Below are 22843 nucleotides of genomic sequence, written 5' to 3'. Positions count from 1 at the left end.
ATGTCACTGACAGCAGCCTAAAGAGGTACTGCTGTCATAGTATTATTAGACTTTTTATTTTCCGTGTAAGTACAAAAGCAAATCTTGAAAATGTGTGTTGACATTTTCCACATTTTTTTTAGTACTGTGGATGCACACATATCAAAATATTTATTGATAGCTCTCAAAGTATCTATTTAACCAAGTAAATCTTGTGCGCTACAAAATATAAAGGAAAGCACAACGTTTGCTTCACTTCGGGCGTTGCTTCAAAGACGAGCTCTTCAGGCATGCAGTATGTGTGGTTCGTTATCCTATTATTTCAAGTTTAGGTGTTTATATCAGGTAACTCAAAACATCATGTATTTTGTGCAGGTCTGAACCACAAACCTGAAAAAAAAAAAATCAAATACCGTTTAGTCATTTTCTCAGTCTCCTTACCTCACCATGCTTTTCTAAATGCACATGCATACATTTGCACACAAGAAAATTAAGGATCAAAACAATCAGAAACTAGAAAGAAAGAAACAGCAGTTTCAAGGCATAGATTCTATTGTGACAAATATTTAATATGGAAAGAATGAGATAATGTAGTTATCTTCATTTAAGGATGATAGCCTTGTGCCACTGTTCTCGGGTTGGAAAGGAATAGTGACAAGCATTTTGTCTTCCATTGCCCTGTCCCTAACTAGCATTTTAAACCAACCTCAATCCTAAAGCAAGGCTAACATTTCAATGAGATGATTCACTGGAATGAGAATTTTGTTTCATTCTTCTGTTTAATCTCTCTCTGGATTCTTACAGCATATCTATCAGGTTACAGTCTGATCCCCTGATTAGTGTCCTCTGAAACGATCATTTCTTCTGCAGGAAGCTCCACACACATATGCACACATCTCTGGGAAGTGTTGCGGTTGTGTGTGTGTGTGTGTTCAGCAGTAAGTGCTGTAGTACTGAGACGGTTGAAATATAGGTCAAATTTAATTGGAATGTCTTCACTCAGCTTTGGTTTTCAGGCTTTTGTTGAATTCATCGTTCATCCAAATGCCCCATCCTGTCTTGAAGGACTCATGGTCTACTGGTCACCTCTGTATATCTGAAATATATAAAGCCTCCACCAGTTATGCTGCAGGCTGGGACTAAACATTGTAATATTAGTACTCAGAGAAGAGTCTGAGTCTTTCTAATGCAGCATCTTATCAGTGGCTGAGGTGAGAGCGCTCATGGGAGCAGCTTTGCAATGAATGTTGTTCACCTATCTACCTTTCTGCCAGGTCCCTGAGTGTGAGCAGTAGGCAAAAGAGAACAGTTACTGAAAGTTATTGAGGTAATAAAGGCCATGACAGGTCTTAAGTATTTGAGCATAAATACTGTCTTTTTTCCTTTTAGAATTGACTAATAAAGAAACAAATTCTAAGCAGTACAGTTGGTTAGGAGACAGTAGGTTTTTAATCAAGCTATTCGGACATCTTTCTTCTAAAGAACATGTATGTCTTAGATCTTGTCTCATATACGTGCTAATTATAATCTTGAAAGTTTTAAGTGGGTACGAAGTTGTGCCAATTTGTTTACCATTTAAAATAACAAAAGGGCTTCTTCTCAAAGGAGAAAGTCTGCACAAAAGGAAATTAAGTTATGCAGAAGAAGACATTTCCAAGTATATCTAAGAGCCTACAGGCAGTGACTTTATTAAAAAGGGAAAGAAAAGCAACAGATGGGGACCTGCCTAGGATATTCTGAATGTAGTCCCAGATAGAATAAGAAGATAAATCCCCTCTACTGAAAAATACCAACGGAGGAAGAGTTATTAAAGCTTATTTCTAATTATTAGATGGGTTCTTGAGTATGGTTACATGGGCATGTACACTGTGATACAGCAAAAGTCATGATCAGGCATGTAAATGCAAACTCTGTCCTTGGAAAACCTAAAGGAATCGAACAGTTTGCATTACACAGAAAGATGCAGCAGGACAAAGACGAGTTGCTGACAGAGGCTAAGACACCATTCAGGAACATTCAGGAGGGAACTTTGCTTGGACTGAGCCCGAGCAGAAATGCTAAGTAATGGTTATAAATACACATCAGATCTACTACCGATGATACTGAGGTTTAGAGCTTACTTGCTCTGTGATGCTATTCTATTGCTTTTTCCCAGATGCTAGGAGAAACAACGTGCTCTGAAGCATGCAAAGCCATAGCTGGCCCAGTTGGCCTATACAGCTGCCAGCATGTCCTGCAGCTCCCTTCCAGGCCACGCACTCAGGTTCCTTCCTTTGGAAACTACACTATGAACAAGGGAAAGAGAGAAAGCTGGGAGCTGGGGGAGTTGGTGGAAAGTACTCACTTGCATCTCACCGCAGTATAGTAGAGTGCATCACTCAGATCCAGAGCTCCTGTTTTGGGGGGAGGTCCATCAATACATGCTTCGACTCTATTCCCAGCATCGATCTCTGCAGCACAAGGAAAATCATGTGGATGGTTTATGACTCTCTTTCTTTCTTTCTTTCTTTCTTTTTTTTCCATTGGAAAAAAAATAGGAATCACTATCCTCAGGGGGTTTACAAAAGCCCCTGAAGATCTATCAAGTACAAAAAAAGCATGAATTGATAGCACATTAGGATATTGAAATATACTATTCTAGTTTTCCCAAGCTTCTGGCAGTCTCCATCAGCCTTGCTACATTTTTAGTGCTTTGAGGAGACCTTCTTCTAGCAGAAAGATCACTGAGGAGCATAAGGTCACCAAATAGCTCCAACACCTCCCTGCCTGTTTAGGCTTCCACGTTGCCTTGGCTGCTGTCACAGTGCCTTGGAGAAGGTGGCACGGAGAAAGAGGCTAGGAATAAGTCTTTCTTGCACCAAAGCCTAGACTACCCTGCCCCTGGGCAGCAGGGAGCCCGAGGGGTGCTGGCAAGCCCATCCCCACCAGGCCAGAGAAACCAGTCCGGGGGTCATTGGGCTGCAAAGGACCCATTGTAGTGAAATCAATAGGGACGTTTTAAAATACCTTTACATGTCAATTCTGGTGTCAGAACAGAGCAGGTCAAAGAGGGCTGACCCTCCGAACAGGTTAAACTCCTGAGGGTGGAGATAATCTCGCAGCAGGAAGGGAGGAAAGTGCTGCGCCCGCCCGGGCCGAGAGGCTTTCACGCAGCCCATCAGCAGCTGCAGGCGAAGGAGCGGCCATTATCAGCGTCATTGTCACCGCTATCTTTAAATCTGCCGCCCCGCATTCAGGCACCTACCAGGAAAAGGCCCAAGACCCTATTAGTGCAGGCAATAAGCCCCGAGAAGGAGGGGAGGAAACTAATTCATAGATAAATCAGCGTTCCTTCTGGATACGGTCCTATCAGCTTGGTTAATTCTGAGCGACATTTATTGATAAATCAGATTTTACCACCCTTTCCCATCAATCAGGTGGACAAGTCTCCAAGCAGAGTTTTATTATCATCGCATACATACAATACTTTTCCACACACAAACGTTTATCATGTGCTGGGACAAGGGTAGCTGATTATTAGCCTTTAGCTCCTGTATAAAACTCAGTGCCCCAAATGCATCACACCAGGGCGCCCCAGCTATTTCTTTGATATCGACCCCCCTGCTCTCTAACAACAGTTCAGGAACTCAACATTTTCCTACTGTGAAATATTTAGTCATTTGTGCAGGTATATTTCCTCAGTCCCTCCCCAAAATTAAATTTCCAAAGAACAGGGTGCCTAAACAGTAGAAAAATCCCAGAGGAAGTTCAGTTACAAATGCATGTTAGAGATCTTAAAAAAAGATCAGAAAAGCGTGTATATTTTATTGGTACAAAAAAACATGTCAGGAAAGACATGACATTGTGTTTCTACCTCAGCTAGTCAAGTAGTCAAGTCCTGGTGAGAATCATGTTTCTCAAGACCATTCAGAAATGTTACCCAGTTCTACTGATCCAGTCACAAAAGGTAATATCTGTCTAATTTTTATTTGTAATTTTAGATTAATCGAATATTTTACCAGCAACCGTGTGAAATAAAAAAGAAGAAATATTTTCTTTCTTTTTTTTTTTTTTTTTTTTTTTTTTTTTCCTCTCAGCTTTCCCTTTTGGGAAAGGAAATATTTAGTTATGACAGAAATATTAAAGGTCTGGATCAACAATACATTTAACATACTGATATATTGATATCCCATGAATGGAACTGGGTGGAAGCTTTGCAACAGGTTCTTCCTACAGCTATATAGAGTGTTTAGAGAGGGAAAAAAAAAAATCTCTAAAACACATGCAGGTTTAAGTAAAATAATCCGGACTCACGAAACTGACTGTGAAGAGCACGGTCTTTAAGGTGATGAATAGTGCTAAAAGACCTGTTTACCTCTCTGAGGGTAGTTAACAGACATGACTGCTTTTTAAGCACTGGCTCTTTAAAATACCATATTTAGCAAGGGGAAAACAGACTAAAGCTATACAATCTTTGTCCTTTTTTTTTTTTTTTTTTTTCCACCCAGCCATACATTATTCTCTAAAACAGGTAATTCTTCTTTTTTTTCCTTTCCCCCCCTTTTTTTTCTTTTTCTTTTTCTATACCCTGCCAGTAAAGACAAAAAAAAAAAAAAAAAGAAAAGAAAAGAAAGAAAAGAAAGAAAAAAGAAAGAAAGAAAGAAAAAAGAAAAAAGAAAAAGAAAGAAATGGGATCCGTGAAGAATTTGGCGGTGAAGCTACCTGATGGTAACCGTGTCCCCTGCTAGGTGAAAGGGAGGCGGCAGGGATTGCGGGGTGGCAGCCGCACATCAGAATAGCTACAATAGCGGGTTAAAAGCTCTTTTTTTCCCAAGTCCCTCGGGAATTGATATGCATGCAAGCAAGGCATAATGCTTCTGAATCCCACTGACTTGCTAGCTGAGGAAGGGACCTGACTGGAAGCGCCTTTTTGGACGTGGCCAGGCGAGGTTTAAGGAGAGGCAGGGGATGTTTGCCGGTGCTGTCAGCGGCTGCGCTGAGGTTGCACCTTGGCTCTTCCAGGGCAGCCCGACCGCGCTGGAATTACAGCACCGCTTGAATTCCCGAAGTTAAGAGTCTGATGAGCTTCTGCTGGCTATAACAGCTCCCCTTTGGCCTTCGGGTTGTAAATATTTGTGAGGCTGACCTTTGATCGCTGTCTCTTGTAGAAATCTTTGAAAATATGTCTTGGAAAGCTTGATAAATACGAACCTGCGCAGCATAGATCAATACCAGTGTCGTGATATGAAGTAAAGCAGTTTCTACAAGAGCAGACGCTAAAATCAAAGCTTGTTCAAAGTCCCCCTTGACTGGGCACCATCCACTCTTTCAAATTACAGAAAGGGCCAAGAAGGGCAAGAAATGCAGGGGATGCCAAATATCAACTCAAAGAAAAAGAAAGACTGGAAAAGATAAGAACTGCTTTCCACTGGGACCCGGGGGAACAGGGCAGTAGCAATCAGTGGTGTGACAAGAAGAGTGACTGCCATCTGGCATTGCTGTAAAGTCATCTGCTCAACCTCCTTCCCGGTGGTACTGGGAAATAAATTGATGAGGTTGAGTGCCTAGTTTTATTAAGTCATGGCATTTCTTGAGAAGAAGCTCCAGCGAACTCATCACCTTTTGCAGTGAGAATGTCCAAAGGACAACATGAAACAGAGACTGGATGACTATTAGTTCTATAATCAATTTATGTGACTATTCAGTTAGTATTCTTTGGTTTTCAAAAGAACATTGCTCCTTAATTCCAGGATTTTTAATAGATATTATACACATGTGTGGACATACCTACATATACATAAACATATATGCAAATATGTCAATATACACACATACAAATAGAAAACAAACAGTCACTAATATTATATCAAGAATGGTGAGTATGCATGGAAAAAAAATTGCTTATACAGTGTGTGTGTGGGGGGGGGGGTTAACCAATATAACCATAGGGTTATATAAAACAGAAGCAAATAGGAACTCATAAAACAGAATATTTCATTTTGATTTTAACCCATCTACTGCAGTACTTTAGGATTATCTGCAGGTTTAGTACCTTTTGTCATGAATTTTATGGAAATAAGGTTTTTTTTCCTATGACAATAGTTAAAACGTGAACCTGTGTAAACACAACATGCAGCATTTTTGACCATTGCTATACAGGGCTGTCATTTATCCTAAACTAATAAAATGATGCTGCCAATAGGCTAAGAAAGAGTAAAGACAAAACTTAAAAAGCTTTTTATATTAATTTTGATTTTCTTTTTCTTGCCATTACTGAGAGAAAGAAGAAGTGACCTACCTATCAGGTAGGTAAAACTCAATAAAAATGTCACTGAGAAAAAAGAAGTTGTATGGAATTTTGGGAGATTTAAAGTATTATCAGTCATTATTTTGTTTTCAGTCAGTATTATTTTAGTTTCCCCTTTCTTCTAAATTTGCCCCAAATTAATGGATTTTCTCTCATTCACAAGAACAACTGTTCTCCCTTATAGATCCTTTTTGTCGTAATAAACATCCCAGCCAAAACAGCCCCCATGAGGCTAAATCAATCAAAGCCATAAAAGAAGAATGATTTTGTCATGTCAAGCCCTATGCAAAACTGGATCTGTTAGACCATCTCAACAGACACAGCCAGTTACTCTAACCAAAATACACACACTTTCTAATTTGAACATTATTCATTTAAAAAAAAGAAAAGAAAGAAACAAACTTACAGAAACAAGGCATATTAACATTATGACAATGCTGTGATAGCAGGGTAGAAGTATAAAAGGAATTTAAAAGACATAGGTCCAGACAGCCTGTCCCACGGTGGATGAAGCCCAGTCTTTTCCTTTGAGGCTGCCTCCCTGCCTCACTACAGAGCTGACACCTGAACTCCCTCCCTGGATGGAAAGAAAACCAAAAGAAAAACTAAGTAAAATTCCTTCTGTTCCCCTCCTCTCTTAAACCTCTGTATAATGAATCAGCCTGACAGCACCCTTCAGAAGGGCTCTGGGAGAGCAAGGAAAGAGCTCAAAATCTTGCACAAATAACAAGATATCTCCCTGCCAGGAAGTTCCCCTTTTGCTGACATGTTTTGCCTGCTGAATTTATTTTTTTGTATGTACTAAAGTAACATCTTGGGTAGGAGATCCCTCTGTTTTTGAAATAGAGGGGAAACTGCTTGTAAGCAGAGGTATGAATTAAATACAAGCCTACTGTGCTAAGCACAATAATATCTCTGTGTGATTTCATACCACCCTTGACTATAGGTCCATCAAGTCAAGAGAAAACTCATGTTGACTAGCAAAATTCTAGATCAGCTTCACCTTACTGTATGGAGCAAAGACACCTAGTGCAGGTCTGTCTCAGCCCTCCCCCCCCCCCCCCAGGTTCAGAACCACAGCTTCTCCCTGTTGCCAGCATGCAGAAGGAAGCATTAGAGAAGGCAGTTCTAGATACACAAGAAAAGCAGGGCAGAAAATCTCCCATATGAGAATCTGCACCCCTACTGTAGTCATCATGTTTTCAAGTGTCACATGCACAAAAATTCAGGACACCAGGGAAGTCTAGGTGTTGTTACGGGCCAGGCCAGGGACTAGCCAGGGAAAAGGGAAAAGCCCTAGCTCCCATCAGTGTGCTTCAGCAATGCCATCTCTCAACATCGGTTCTTCCTGTTTTGCCCATTCCCAGCAGCAGCAAGGGCAGAATGCTGCCAGCCTGCTTTCCTGCTCACTGCTCCCAGATGGGTGCTTGCACTGGGAAAGTGCCACACATCAAACTGGGCTGGATGAGGGAGCATGCAAGGAGGTGAACAGATTCCCCTTTGGTTGTTTCCTTGGGGATTTTGTGTCCCTGCACAAAGAAATCCACTTTTCATTAAAAGAGTCGTTCTAGAACATTGTTGAAACTGATACTGCAGAAATAGATGTTCCTCACGTGCTGCCTTCCTGCTCTGTAATGGCTCTTGCATTAGGGGATAGCAGTGGCGGTGGCGGGGAGGGGGGAGGGGGGAGGGGGGGGAGCTCTGCTGTTGTCCATTTACTTTAGTAAAGATTGCTATTGAATAAAACCTTTAATGGGGTGTTTATGATCCCTCTCAGCTAAGAGCTCCGAGATTGCAGTAGAATAGTCTTTCGCTCCACCTTGGCGGCTATTAGAGAATCGATACAGGTAATCCCTCAGCTGGTGGTCAGCACTCTCTGCCATGGGGCTGCAATAGGTCCTGGCCATGGCCACTTAGAGAGCCTGTGGGTCAAACCGGTGGGAAAGCGAGACTTCCCCAGGGAGCACCTCAGCCCAGCAGCTGGCCGCCACATCCACAGTGCTGACCTGCATGGCTGGACGCCCTCCAAACCACGCAGAGCAGGCGGCCCGGGACGGGGGGCATCGAGCCACCATGGGAGTAACACCACTACGAGGGGGACTCCATAGCATCATTTCATGTGAGGGATCACCTGTGAATTGCATCTTTTGGCTGATACTCAACATTTTACCCCTTTCCCCTTCACTGAGAGACACAAGACGTTGCTACTGAGAATGATGTGTCACTTCCACGTTTTTATTAATGCTCAGGGTGTCTCCTGCTAGCTCTATTCAAGCCCTTGAAATCAAAGAGGCAGAAAATGATTTTCTCACTGCTATTCTGCAGGCTGATGATAGCATAATTTGCATGACTATATGGTATTTTCACATAAGAGATGCAACAGTGCTATTTACCCTGCGAAACTGGCTAGCTTGAGGTTAGTCCTACAAATTTAAGCCTAGCTTTCCACTGCTGCAAGGCAGCTAAGCTGGGTTTTCAGCACAGTCACCAGAGGAAGAGCACTGCACCACCTGACGCAGAGCAATGGACTAGAGACGGAAAGAGGATGACCACTCTGTTCCTGCCGTGGGATGGGCAGAGGTACTGCAATGCTTTCTTAAAGTGATCACAGATACCTCCAACTGTCAATACTCAACCTGAGCCACCTTGAAGGGATTCACTTTTCAGGAAAGACGTTCACTGTGAAGTTCAAGCCTTTGTAAAGCTTGACTTGAACACATCAAAACCACATACAGTTACCAGTCACACTGAAAATCCTGATGTAAGTGTTTTACATGAGATCAGAAGAGAAGAAAAGCAGACAGCAAAGCCTGAGTCTCCTGCCACCTCTTCTTATACCTGACTGAGCCCCTACAGCATGTGAACTAAGGAGCATCAGAAGGGAGAAAGAAATCACAACAACATGTAAGAAGCATGTGTACAGCAAGAGAGAGGGAAATAAAGTGAAAAACAAACCCTAGAGCATGCAGTAGAGGCATATAAAAGACTGGAGGCCCTGAGAAAGTCTTTCCAAAGGACTGAAACACCCAGCCGGGGCTCCCCCACTAAATGAGCTCCTTGGTCACTGAACAGTTTGGTGCTAATCAGTATTTGTTTGTGGCATTATCTTTAATTCCCTAAGCTCCCTGCTGCTTTTCGCCTTCCCTCCGTGGTTAACCACCTCCCTCTTCCCCCACTGCCCCAGGGGGTGCTGCGGGACTGGCGCTGGGGGAGGGCTGGACATTCGGTGGTGGTGCCGGATGCGGCCGGAGGCAGCAGATGTCACTGGACCGGCCTTTGTTCCCTTGCACTTGCCAGCCTGGGCTTGGGGACCACCTTTTTGTTTTCATCTTGCCACTGCCATTCCCTGAGGGGCTTTCCAGGAGTTATCCTCACACAGGCTCATCCCACCGCCCCAGCAAGACTGCTGATTGCCATCACCCTCTGGTTTCTATTTAGATCACTTTCCATTTAACGTTTGAAATACCCTCACACAGAAAATGCAAAGCACTTCAAGCAGGTAGCTTCTTAAGGGCTCACTCATCTAGATGACTTGACTGGCTGCTTCCGCTGGCAGAACCATTTTTAATTGCATTTAGGAGAAAGCCAGAAGAGCCAGGCTGCCTGTGGCAGGGACGCGCCTGCTCCCCTTTGCGTTGGCTCGTGTGCAGAGATTGCGTCCTCCACTAGGGAAGCGGCCTTACAGCCAAGCCGAGTGAGAAACATGGTTACCTATCAGTGTGTTACTATATGCACTATCACAGAGTGTGCTGCTGCTGTCCCATATTTGATGACTGCAAGGAGGATGGGGGAGAAGTGGAGCACACAGGGCTGCAGTCAGCGAGGTGGGCGATATTCCGCCTTCTTAGCTCTGCAGTGTCTAGCAGGCAAATTTAGTCCTGTTCAAGAGCACTGTGGTGTTTGCTCTGGAGGGACCTAGCAGCTGGGACTTCCCCGTAAAAGGATGGAGCCTTTACAGTTGGCTTGGCCGTGAATATTCTGCCTTCAACTAAGCAAGCAGGGGTTCACGGCAGTGCCTTCCTGCATGGTGCAGTAGTCCTGGGAAGCTGCCAGATGGAGGAGTGTGGGGTGCACGTGCACGCGCGCACATACACACGCACACACACTCTCCCTCAATCTGTATGGGTATAAAGAAAGAGGTGAAATCCCTCTCCCAGCTGAGCTGGCCAGCGCCGCTCATTCAGGGAGCTGCTGGCAGCATGTCCACCGAAGCTGCCAGCGTGCTTCTGCCAGGCAGATCCGCAGGGAGGAACCAGTGGCTCTTCGGATGCAAAAGGGCGCGCGGGCACTTTTCGACACACAGAGGCACTCTCTAATCTAAATCTAATCTCTCCTAAACCCTTGTCCAGCAAGAACATCAATATGTTTGTGCTGTCAGTCACTGCATTTCCCTCACAGGGCAAGAACACCCCCCCACACACACTCCCTCCCTCCCTGGGCTGCTGGCAGACCCCTTGCTCTTGCTCTCCACTGCTTTATTTCCTGCCAGCACTGCTGGGCTGCGACGCTGCCCACCGCCGCGGGCTGCCCGAGGGGATGGCGGGCTGCCCGAAGGGATGGCGCGCGCACCTGGGCCTCTCGGGTCAGCGCGCCGCCGCCGAGGATGCTGTGGGGTAGCTAAATGCCTTCTTCAGTGTTCGATCCGGATTCATCATGTTACTTCCAACAGTGGGAGCGAACTCGGCCCCAGACTGAATGGCTTCACCTTCCCTCAACTACTGGGACATTTAAGGCCCAATCCATCAAGGGACCGGGTGCCTTTAACTGTTAATGCAGTCAGCTGCTACCCAGCAGAACAAGGCCTATAATTACCAGCAAGAAACAACTTGACTCTGTAATGACTTACAAATGACACAAAGAACACCTCCAGCCATTTGCTGGTAAGTCTTTGTATATTCCTGCATAATATTAACTCTCATGTGTGGGTTGGAAAAAAGCCTATAGTCATTAATGTATGCTAGATCCTCAAATAATTTATTTTTTGTCCTTTCCATGAATCTCAAAGACTGTTAAGACTTAACATCAGCATAAAACATTTAGATATACAGGCTTAATATGCGAGATAACCAGTAACTACAATCGTGAGTACAAGTAAAACCCTTTACATACTTTTTACAGACAACTCAGCAACACAGTACTGCAGTAGAGTGCCAATATTTTAGTACGAAGTATTTGGTAGTCCTGTAAGCAGAAGAAAATGCACACAGCTCAAAGCATTACAAATGAAGAGGCACCACAATAACCTTCTCTCACCAGAAGCAATGAGGTAACTTGCATATGAAGTTGATTGTAGGTGCATTTTTCAAGTACTTCTAATCCATTCCTAGCGAGAATACTGATGTTATTACTGAGGAGGTGATCATTTTCACTAAATCCCAAGTTGCTTACAAGACCAAACCAGCAAAACAGGCAGAATTCACATTTCTGCTGGCTGGAGTTTCTTATGCTTGGGAAGAAACCCCTTCATACAGGCAGCCAACTGTGATAATCATGATTCAGGTCCTCCAACCATACATACTTCAGCATGGTTTGAAGAATACATAAATACTGCAATAATTTTCTTCTTAGGAATGAATTTTAGATACTTAGAGCTCACCAGCTCAGGTGCTCAACGTGGCCAAAATGCAGCTTTCTGCATTACAAAAATCTTTGCTATTAGAATATGCAAAACATTCAGAACAAAGCCTGATCTTCATCCCACCCTGCAACCTATATGTAGGTACAATATTAATGATTTATTTCACATCCTACCTAGTGCTGGGCCTCAGTATTTTACTTACAAGTAAGTGGCTTTAAAAATATTAATTTCAAATTTTTAACCATGAGAGCAATGAGAACAAACCAATATAATACACAACAAAAAATACAAAAATTAGTGCAAATCAATATACATATTTATAGACAGAGTATCTACATGACATAGTGAAATGTGCAGGTAATATTTTTCTAGTTCTATGCTGTATTTAAGTGATAACGTTAAGGTCAGTAGGCACAAAATAAGTTCCATCTCCTATCCTTATGTGCAAAGTGTTTGTTAATCCTAGCTGATCGAGGATATTGCTAAAGAACTTCATCCTCCCAGTGACATAAAACTTAATCAATTGGGTTAATCAACAGACTCCAGTGAGGACTTCTATTATCCCTGCTGGATGCAACCCACAAACCCAATAACATGAGAAGCACCATACACATGAACAGCGTCCTGCGCCCTCCCCACGGCCGGGATGCAGAGAACCAGCACCAGCTTCTGCATCAGTGTTGACACTCCCAGCACACAGCGGTACTTCAGCGCAGGCTTTCTGCTAAGCCTCCATGTGAGCTGACATTTTGCATTGCCAGTGAATGTCATTTTGTTAAGAATTCTTCCCGATTTTGAAAGTGTTTTGCAAAAATCAGGGTTCAAACACCTAAGATTTGCTCGCAAAATAATTTTATCCATTGTAATGTGCAGAGAAATGGGGTCAAAATTTGTTAGTATGGATGCCCAGGATGTCTGAGGTGTTATTCTGAATCCTTCTCTAACATCAGAACATAAAAGAAAGAACAAAACCTGAACTTTTGAGGAAAAGATCACAGATTTAGATCTTCTCCCCCATATCTAAATGAACAGTTCTTTCTACAGAGAAAACATTTTTTGCTAAAAAAAAATAAATAAAAATAAATAAATACATTAAAATCAACACAACCTCCCCTCAAAAAAAAAAGGTCCTGACTTGGCTGCACAAACAGTGAGAAATAGAGGATGAAACTTTCCAGTCTGAGGAGTTCCTACAGGTTGGAGGGGGAAATTTTGTGTGCAGAGAGCTTTTGGGGCTGTGAAGTCCTGGGACCGTCTGTCCTTCAAGCTGTACCTTAGCAATAAGGGGATTTTCCCCCTTTCTCAACAGCAGTATCACAGAGCTGATCTTAAAATGAGTGAGGAGGCAGAGCCACGGCCTCACAGGCTCTGCAGGGCCCCCAAGGACACTACTGCTGGCCACCCAGAGCTGCAGATAACCTGCAGGTATCTCACTACCTCCTGCCCCCTGGGCTAACCAGGATCCACTGGCCCTGGGGAGAGTTTGTTCAACTGCTCTGGAGCTCCCCGTGGCCCCTATTGAGTGGCCCTGCAGCTCAACGAAGGAATTAAATACCCCTACGCCAGCCAAGCAGTCCATATCTCGGAAGCAGGTCACACTCAAATAGAGATTCATTAAAAGCTTTGCACGTCAAGGGGAAATAGACCCCACACCTAGGCCAGGGACCCAAATAAAACAAACAGAGGTTAAATCGGTTTTTGGAAATGCACTTGATAAAGCGGTACAGGGGAGAGGACGGGCTGGGAAGATCAGTGCATGTCGGAGGTTCGCCCCAGTGTGGCGTCAGGATCCCCAGAGGAGGTCAGCTGCTGGCCCCTGTGCTCCGAAATGAGCCCAGGGTCCAGAGAGACCAGCCGTACCCAAAGGGGTGCTTGGGCCCCGTGCCGCCGCAAGGCTGAACCGTCGCCTCCGGCGGTGCGTACGCCAGCGAACACAAACACGCGCGCCCACGCGGATATACACACACACGAAGCTGGTCCAGGATGTGCCCGAGGGGCTCGTGGCTAGCGAGCGGCGTGAAACTGCATGTGGAAGTGCAACTCCTCCTGCTCCGGGAAGTGCTGGCCGCACACGGAGCAAGCGCAGCCCTTGTCCTTACTGTGCGTGCGCCGGACGTGGCTGTCGTGGGCGGCGTGCGAGGCGAAGGCTTTGCCGCAGTGTTTGCACTTGAAGGGCTTCTCTCCCGAGTGCTGGCGGATGTGAGTGCGCAGGATGCTCGACGCTGTGAACGCCTGGAACGGCAGGGACCGGCCAGGCAAGAAGGAGGTTTAATGTACTCCATTTTCACATGCATAGCCCACCGTTTCAGGAAACCCAGACCCTTCAGAAGCACTGTTCATTGCAAATAAGTCCTCAAGTAACTCGTGTCCTCAGGCAATCAGAGCGAAAACTACTAGCCAGGAGGAACCAGAAGCCAACAGCTATCACTCTCAGCTATACAGCCATGGCTGAGCCCATGAAGTTACATAGAGTTCAGGGGAAGATTTCTGACCAGAGATACCAACAAATATCCTCACGTGTCAAAGAATAAGAAGTAAAGTCAATATTGTCCTAATTAGCCTTGTTGCTAATGCTTCCCCGCATGTTGGGGAAAGATAATGCAGGTTCCTCCCTTCCAGTTTTTGTTCAGAAAGCTAAACTCTTTCACATTCCCAAACTGGCTTGGAGTTCAGGTGTCAGAATTCATTCACGCAGCCCAGCATGTCTCCGTCTCTCTGGGCTTCATTTTCCCCCCCTCCACCATATGCTTCCTTTAGTCAGACCTTGCAGCCTTTTCTCTTTCCCCTCACTTGAGTAGCAAACTCCTCCTGTATTTTGGGTGAAAATCCTCTCAAAGAGATTTAAGCAGGAATGTCGTAAAGTAGCCTGTGTTTTCCCTTTCTTTCCCTTTTCCTGTGGGAGAGAGCTTTAGGGCCCCTTTAATATTTGCAGGCCTCACAAATTTGCTCTGGTTGCTGCTCCTATTTCCATCAGCAGCCTGGGAAAAATGCTACACTAGAAGCTGAATTGCTGTATGCTGGTTAGACAGCTGAAATTTTTATCCGCAAATCCTGTTTAGTACCATTATGTTGCTGAACCACCACAAATAAGTTTTCAAAGCAGACAGCAACAGATCTCAGACACATTTTCACTAAGAACCTTAGAGCACAAACAGATCTGAGATTCCTACAGAAAAGTCCTCAGAAGGTGTCAAAAGCGACAGAAGGACAGAAGTTCAAGCGATGGAAGCACTTGTCAGGTGACCCTGGCCCAACACTTCTCCCTCACTTGCATCAGGTGAGCAAAGTGGCAGAAAAAGCAAGGTTTCTCTGGTACAGCCACCGTAAGTGGTAGGAGAAACAAAGGAACAAGCAGTCTGTAGGTGAAGCAAGTGAGAATATTACAGAACAGCCCCTGCAATGGATGGCTATGTCCTAGGATAACCTCATCCTGCAGCCTGAGAACTGATAAATAAAATCTGCTCCGTGAAAGATCTACCAGAGCCACTGGGGCCTGGCCAAAAGTGTGATATGTCCTAAAGAGATCTGTTCACAGAGGAGCTTGCAAAGCTCTGATCTGTTCTTGTCATCAGAAAATTAAAGGATAACATTTCTTCCTAAACTCTGCCTATAAGCATTTTGGATGTCTGGGGGGAAAAAAATGTATAAAATAGCCCAAAGTGTTTCTCTTAAAGTTCTTTAGTACAGAACACTTCAAGTATGTGTTGGAATGGCCACAAACCAAACACTTCTTCCTTCCAAATCAGGAACACCTCAGAACATACCGTTGGTCCTTCAGACAGAAAACAGAAAACGTGGTCCATTGCAGCTGGAGCCTACCAGCATTTGCCCAACAGCAGGCTGTATGCCTGCCCTCCATCTGCTTGGAGAGCAGGAGCATTGCTCCCTCAGGGAAGGCAAGGTCACCTGAATCATCCCTGAGCCACCCCAACTGTGAAAAGTAGTAGCAGCTGGACAAATTTCAGATCGGTGCTGTATGGCTTATTGCAGAACCACGCACATAAATCGCTCCAATACTTCAAAGTAAGCAAGCAGAGTCATGTCTTGCAGGTTCAGCTCATGGGCCAAATCTGTTCTCCTCACTCAAGAAAGCAGTAGCAGTAAGCTCAAAGACTCTGCTGAAAAAGGGCAATACTACACCTAGCTGAGAACCTCGCATGGTATTTGAGATGCTCTCAAACATTCGTAGATCTTATCCTTGCACCAGCTCTCTGAGGTGTGCACAGGCGCGCTGGAGGTGGAGACCTGCTCTTCCCAGTCACTTCCAATACGCCCTATCGTTTCCACTTCCATTCCCTTTTCCCTCCGCAGCTCACAACTGCAGCTGTATGTGCTAATACGTGCTAACTCATCTGGATACTGACTTAAATAGCAAGTCCCACTTTGCGTCCCCTTCTCTTGAACACTTGATCAAGAAAAAGAAAATGAAGGAGTTTGAAAAAAGCCACCACCCCCAGGTGTGGCACTGGCCCGAGCCGAGTCTCCCCTTACCTTGTTGCAGTACACACATTTGTAGGGGCGCTCTCCGGAGTGAACCCTCATGTGCTTGTTGAGACTGGAGGACTGAGAAAAGCTCTTCCCACACACTGAGCACTAGGGGAAAAAAAGGAAAAAAAAATTAAAAGTTAAGAGGAAGCACATGACAGTATACCTGAAAAAAACATTAGGATGTGTGCTAGAATCTCAGTACATATACTTATATACAGACACAAGAATAATTTAAGTAGCAAGTTTATTTAACAGCCAGAATTTTAATGCATTTTTAAGAACAGATTTTTAAAAAAGAAAAATCATGCAAAATTTCTAAACTTTTTTTGTGTATAGCTCAAAATCGTTTCATCAAAAATCTATCCTGCAAAATCACCATCTCTCTTCAAAATGTAATAGTGTAAATAATGCTTCAGTTACTATTTAGATTTTTTACTCAACCATTTTTTTTTCAACTGAAATAGTTTGTTTTTTGACTAAAAAAATATTTTTAAAGGAGACCTCAAAATAATTCTCATTTTTCAGAAATGGTCAGTCGCAGCATTTCAGCTACAGCTCGATCTCTCAGAAATGCCTCCCCCCTAGATCAGTGACAGATGCACCACTTCATCTTTCAACAGAACAGGCTGCCCCCTTTCACCGTGTGGTACAGGTCCCATAGCTGCCACTGGCAGGTCAGAAAACAGTTCCAAGAGCGCTGAAGTCATTTGAGAGACTTGCACTGATTTCAGCGAAATTTGTGTGAGGCCATAAAATCATTTTGCTCCTGAGAGTCTGCTGAAAAAAATCCTCACTTCTGAGTTTGAAATACACTAAGCCATGGCTGACTTTGAAAGATGACAATTCACTGACATATTTTCCATCTTTTTTTTTTTTTTTGCATTCATCTGTTCTCATTTAAATACAGCATCTATTTAGAATGAGTTTCTCTTCCTGCTGTTTTAAATTATTTCTTTTATACACATTCCCAAATAAATTTTCTATGAAAGAAAGAAGGAAAGAGATAACAAAAGAGAGAAAGAATTATGTATTTCAAGTGTCGTATTTAACAGAATGATATTTTAAATCTCTATCGCTAGATCAAGGTGATATTCTGACATTGTAATATTGCCAATTTAGATAGAACACCTTTCCTGACAAATTCACATTATTCCAGTATAATCTATAAAATAGATATTTGAAGGATTTTCAGGGATTATTTATCTGTGCCACATCAAGTGTAGTAACTTCCCCTTGCCTGAGCCTTTGGGAGAAGTCTGATTTTCTCCTTCCAGTGCTCCTGCAGGAAACCAGTGTTACAGAGAGACGTTTGGCGGAGAAGAGGCAAAAAGCACCCAAACCCACCTGCACGCAAACATCCACAAGCCCTGCAGAACCGAGCCGGCGCTGGCTCAACTCGGGCGAGTTAAGCTGCCCTTTGGCTCCGCGGGACCCAGCCGTGCCCTTGCGTCGCGCGGAGCAGCGCGAGGCTGCGGGCAGCAGCATCACCTCCGCACCGGCGCCCCGCTTTGCTGGGCAAAGGGACGGGTATCCCCCTGCCCTGCTCTCCTCCCAGGCAGCAGGCAAGGATTGCTCCCTCGGATCGTTTCTCTTTCAAACACTCACTGGCACCACGGGGTCAGTTTTTTTCCCAATCTAGTATAAATTCATTAATTGCTTCAGCTAAACCCTGCTGCATAAGACAGATTCTTCCTTTACAGGCAGAACAGCTTCATAAAGTAACAGCCAAGGCAACCGGACAGGGGAGAAGCAGGGAAGAGAGGAACATCAGCATCTTAACCTTCGGCAAAATAAGATAAATTAAGGCTAACTAATTACTCCAGAAGAGCAGGTAGCTGCAAAGATGCCCAGAAGCAGGCTTACCTTGTGAGGTCGGTGCTTTTCGTGGACGTGGAGGATGTGGATCCTCAGCCTGTCTCGTTTTTCAAAGGATCGGTTACAAAGGTGGCAAGGAAATTTTCTGTCCCCCTGGTCCACGCAGCGGGTGTACTTCAGGTGCTTGTCCCGGTAATACTTGTACGCAAAAACCTTGCCGCATCTCTCGCATTTATAGCTCTCCCCAGCTTCTGTACAGCAGAAGGGAAAGTGCCAACCTCTCCGTTACACCACAGCTAAAAGGTGTTAATATCGAATCCGTTTCTCTTTCAGAGCTGGTGTCCCACTGCGAGTGGCAGCTCTTCGAAAGGGTAATTAATAGTGCTAAAGGGATCCTGGCAATGCAGTTACCAAAATACAAGCTGGATCTGTTGAGCAAACACAGTGCTCCACTCGCCCTTACATTTTCTCTCTGTCGTAAGAAGGACGCACAAGAGTCCCCACGCTAATGAAATTATCGTGTTTAGGCACTAACTTCAGCAAGGACAGGATTCCAGCCTTGCACCTCTGTAAACAGGGAGTGAATACACGGAGAAACAGCTCAGATGCCTGCGATGTGAAATGCTTCTCCAAAAACGGAAACATCGCTAAGCATTTATTACCAATATTGTCCATAAATTTCACTTCCTGTTCTAAAAAGAAAAAAGAATATACCAATCTGCAAATCTTTTCTATGATTTTCAAACTATTGTAGAACAAGAACATACTTTTGTTTTGTATTTTGATCTTAACCATTGAATTTGGAAAGAATATAGGAAATTTTGCAAATGTATAAACATCCTTTTCTGCCTTTAATATAACACAGAAAAGAAACTTTGACTTAAACCTTAACAAGAAATTGACAATTTACCAAGTATCTGGACTAGGCACCTTAAAACAACAGCTCCAAAAATCTCCATGCAGAGATTTGCCAGATTCTTCTTTCCCTCTTACTGCTGCACCTACACATTTTTTGACAGCTCCAGTTTTCCCTGTATTTGCACAAATCTGTTTTCTTCATACATAACATAAAGTTTAATTATATGAATGTCACACTTTCTACATAGTGCTCCCAAAGAGAGAATATTTGGTACCTCCGCAAGCAGCATTAGCATTGTAGGACTGGAACGATTTCAGCCTGCTGCCTTTACTAGGAGCATTAATTGCATGAAAAATGCCACGAAGGCAGGTATATGCAACTGTACAATCAAAACAGGATCAAAACAGGAATGCCCCAAAGCCTCTTTCCTCCCCAGACACAGTCCCTGGGAGAAGGGCTGCCACAGAGCAGAGAAAGGATCAGCCGCTCGCTCCACCGTTCCCCAGAGCGCTGTCAAACAGCACCAGATGTTTTACAATCACCAAATTACCACTTTTTGCTCCCAAAGCAAACGAAAACGAGGAGCAAGCTGCAGAGACAGAAACGGTGCCAGGTTCAAAGAAGAGCTTTGCTCAGAGTTGGTAGCAGCCCTCAGCACAGATATCCAGCCTCCCCAGTGCCAGGGGAAGCCGCTCTTTTGGGATGCTGGAGGTCGGGCGAGCAGGTGAAAGGGAGGGCATGAGCTTGTGCCCCAGGATCACAAGGACACTGCCAACAGCCTGGGAGCGGGGTGGCCCCGGCTGCCCCAGAGCATCCTGGAGTCCTGCAGTCTGCAAACCTGTGGGCAGAAGTGTCACCCCACGGCAATCTCACCACGGGGGCTGGGAGGCGTTCAAAGTAAAATGCAGCTGAAGGATGGCGCTGGGGTCATCTTTTAAAGCACCAGCAAGTCCCCTAATGAGAGTCTAATCATGGCTGGACATAGGTCCAGGGGGCAGAAGGGTTATGACCCTGCTAGGGATTTCTCCATGGCCTCACCTTCAGCTTGCTGCTGGGGTCTCTTCCCTTCTGGCATGCCCTTCAGGCTGATGGGGATGCCCAAAAACTGCACATAGCAATCCCCGTACCACACCAGCAGCTCCTGCTTCGGTAAGATTTCTTTGCAGCTTTCATAGAAGATTTGCCCCTGGCACTGGAGAGCTGTCAAATTCTGCTCCTCAGGGAACCTGGCACAATTTACCAGGGACATCCAGTTGCCAGCGGCTCCCTTCCCGTCTATGAAGTGGCTCAGGCGCCCGTATTCAAAGATCTGGAGAGCAGAGGAGAGAACTAAATCGGGTGGGAACCCTTCCCCAGGGGTCCTGCTTGCACCCATCCCACCACCCAGACAGGGTCCAGCTCCGGTTACACGCTAGGGGTGAGCGGCAGCCAGAAGCTTCTCCTCAGGACAACATCTCCGTGAAATTTCTGCAGGCACCTCGTCAAGGGACGCCCCCCCCCCGCCTCGCCCCAGGGGCGCGGGGCCGAGGGAGCCCCGTGCCTCGCCTACCTCCCACATCAAGGAGTTGTCATCGTAAGTCTTGATCTCGCTGGTGTGGACCACTTTGCCTTGGAAAGGGCCGAAGCGCACGCCTTTGGGGATGGGATCCGTGCAGAAGACTCCGAGCTGGGACACGTCCCCGTAGGCCGCCCGCAGCACCGCCAGCCCTGCGGGGGAAGCGGGGCTGAGCGCGGCGCGGCGCGGCGGCGCGGCGCGGCGGGGCAGCGCGCCCGGGCGCCCCTACCTTCGGGCAGCTGCAGCGAGTCCCCGTCGAGCAGCGGCGCGGAGGGCGAGTCCGCCGCACCTGCGGAAGAGGGGCCGCGGGGTGAGCGCGGCCGCCGCCGGCGCTGCCCCGGCGCGCGGGGGGCGAGGCGGCCGCCCCCACCCCGACGTGCCGCCAGGCCCCGCTGCCCCCGTCGCCAGCGCCCGGCCGTCGGCAGCCCCCTTACCCGGGCTGCCGGGGGGCAGCCGGAGCCCCGAGATGGCGTGCAGGCTGCCGGCCAGCTGGCTGCTGCGGAGCGCCCCGTACAGCACCGTGTTGAGCTCCTCCTCGGTGAAGTGGTACCTGTGGCTCGGCCCCGGGCGCCCCGGGCTGCGGGCCCCCCGGCGGGGCGGGCTCGGGCAGGGCCGCGGCGGCGAGCCCGCCGGGGCGGGCAGCGGGACAGGAGCCGGCGGCTTGCTGCAGAGGGGCAGGGGGAAGGCGGGGAAGGGCTCGGCGGGCACGGCCGCCGGCTGGCTCAGGAAAGCGGGCAGGCTGCTGAAGCCGAAGGGTGGCAAGGGCGGCGAGGCGGTGACAAGCCTGCCCAGGGGCTTGAGAGGGTGGAAGAGGTCGGGGGCCGCCTCGAAGTACTGGCCGGGAGGGAGGAAAGCGGGGTAGTAAGCCGCGAGGCTCCCTGGGCTCAGCCGGAGCGCGTCTCCGGCCTCCTTGGGGCCCGGCTCGCCGGTCAGGGACAGCGCCATGCCGGGCCCGAGGGCAGGGACCTGCCGGGAAGCGCACGGACAAACGCCTGGGTGCTGCGTGGCTCCCCCGTACCCCTGCTGTGGGGGTCGCGGTGGCCAAGGGGCAGGAGGAGGCCGAGGGAGCCTCCGTCGCCCGGCGCCGTCGGGGCGGGCGGGCTGGCCGCCGCCGGCCCCCCGCGGCTATATGGGGCGGGTGGGGGCGGCCCGCCCCGGCGTCGCGCAGCCCTCGGTGGAGGGGCGGACGGACGGACGGACGGACGGACGGACAGCGGCCGCGGGGGCCGCCCCGACGGGCGCCCCAGCCCCGGGGCGGAGCCGCAGCCATCAGGGCGGCAGCGCCGGCTGCTGGGGGCGGTGCGGGCCGAGGCCCGAGGGGCGGCCGCGGGGGGACCCCCGGCTGCCGGGCCCCCTCCTCGCGACGCCGGTGTCCCTCCTGCACCTCCTCGCGGCTGCACTCGGCTGCTCCCCACGCGGGGCCCGGCCGCACCCGGGTGGGCTCTACCTCTCCCCCGAGGAGGAGGCCGGGGTGCTGGTAGCAGAGCTGGGGGGCAGTGCTCCACACGGATACCCTCACTGCCCTGGGTGAGCACTCCATCATTCCCTCCCCCCCCTCCCCCCAACAGCATCCTCACCCCAGCGGGGTGCCCCAGGGGCTGTGAGTGGCTGGGTTTTCGTACGGAAAGATTTTAGTCAAAAAAGGCCTCAAAAATCCAGTGACCTGAACACCCAGCACAGCACAGATCCCTCGGCCACAGCAGGTTTTATCCGCTGCTGCAGGGACTTCCCAGCATCAGGACCAGACCCCCCCCTCCCGCCCGGGAGCCAGGGCCACAGCCGACATCTGGGCCTTGTCCCTTGCACAGGTGCTGAGTGATCCCCTGCTGCAGGGTTGCTCCCTGTTTTTGTGGGGTTTCTCCATTTTTCGAATCCCTTGTCCCTCCCAGGTGACCATGTACTGGATTTACTATCTAAAGAAGACCCTGATGGGCCTGCAGGGCCCCAGGGCTGAGGGGTCCTTGGGACCCAGGTGTGCAAATAGCCATTGCCACATATGATCCTTGCTAGTGCAGGGAGCTAAAAACATTCCTTCAGGCTAGCCTGGGAAAGCCCCATGGCAGGCAGGGCACGAACAGGATGGGTTACAGCACGGTTGCCGTTGGGTGGCTCATTTCTTGGCAATGTCCAGCCTGGTGATGCTGCAGGTGCAGGTGTGGAGGGAGCGGATGGAGCAGGCTGTGCGGCGCTGCGGACACCTCAGGGCGCTCACACCCACGGCTCCTTCTCGGGGCTGTCTTGAACCTCCCCTTAATTTTCACTCGTGGCATAAGCACTAAGACA

At 47.5% G+C, this 22843-nt stretch overlaps 1 protein-coding gene across 1 annotated transcript; it reads right to left on the bottom strand.

The window, feature by feature from the left end:
• Positions 1 to 13847: 13847 nt before the first annotated feature.
• On the bottom strand, positions 13848 to 21505 carry PRDM14 (PR/SET domain 14). Its single transcript, XM_062568534.1, is given in 6 exon segments — positions 13848 to 14075; positions 16335 to 16436; positions 18195 to 18397; positions 20044 to 20314; positions 20555 to 21220; positions 21269 to 21505. Coding segments are annotated over 6 exon segments (1707 nt in total).
• Between the last annotated feature and the right edge of the window lie 1338 nt (positions 21506 to 22843).

Source organism: Rhea pennata, chromosome 2 (assembly GCF_028389875.1).
Source record: "Rhea pennata isolate bPtePen1 chromosome 2, bPtePen1.pri, whole genome shotgun sequence".
In the NCBI taxonomy this organism is placed as follows: Eukaryota; Metazoa; Chordata; class Aves; order Rheiformes; family Rheidae; genus Rhea; species Rhea pennata.
Note: the sequence above shows the minus strand (reverse complement) of the source record. Positions and strands in the feature narration are given on the sequence as shown.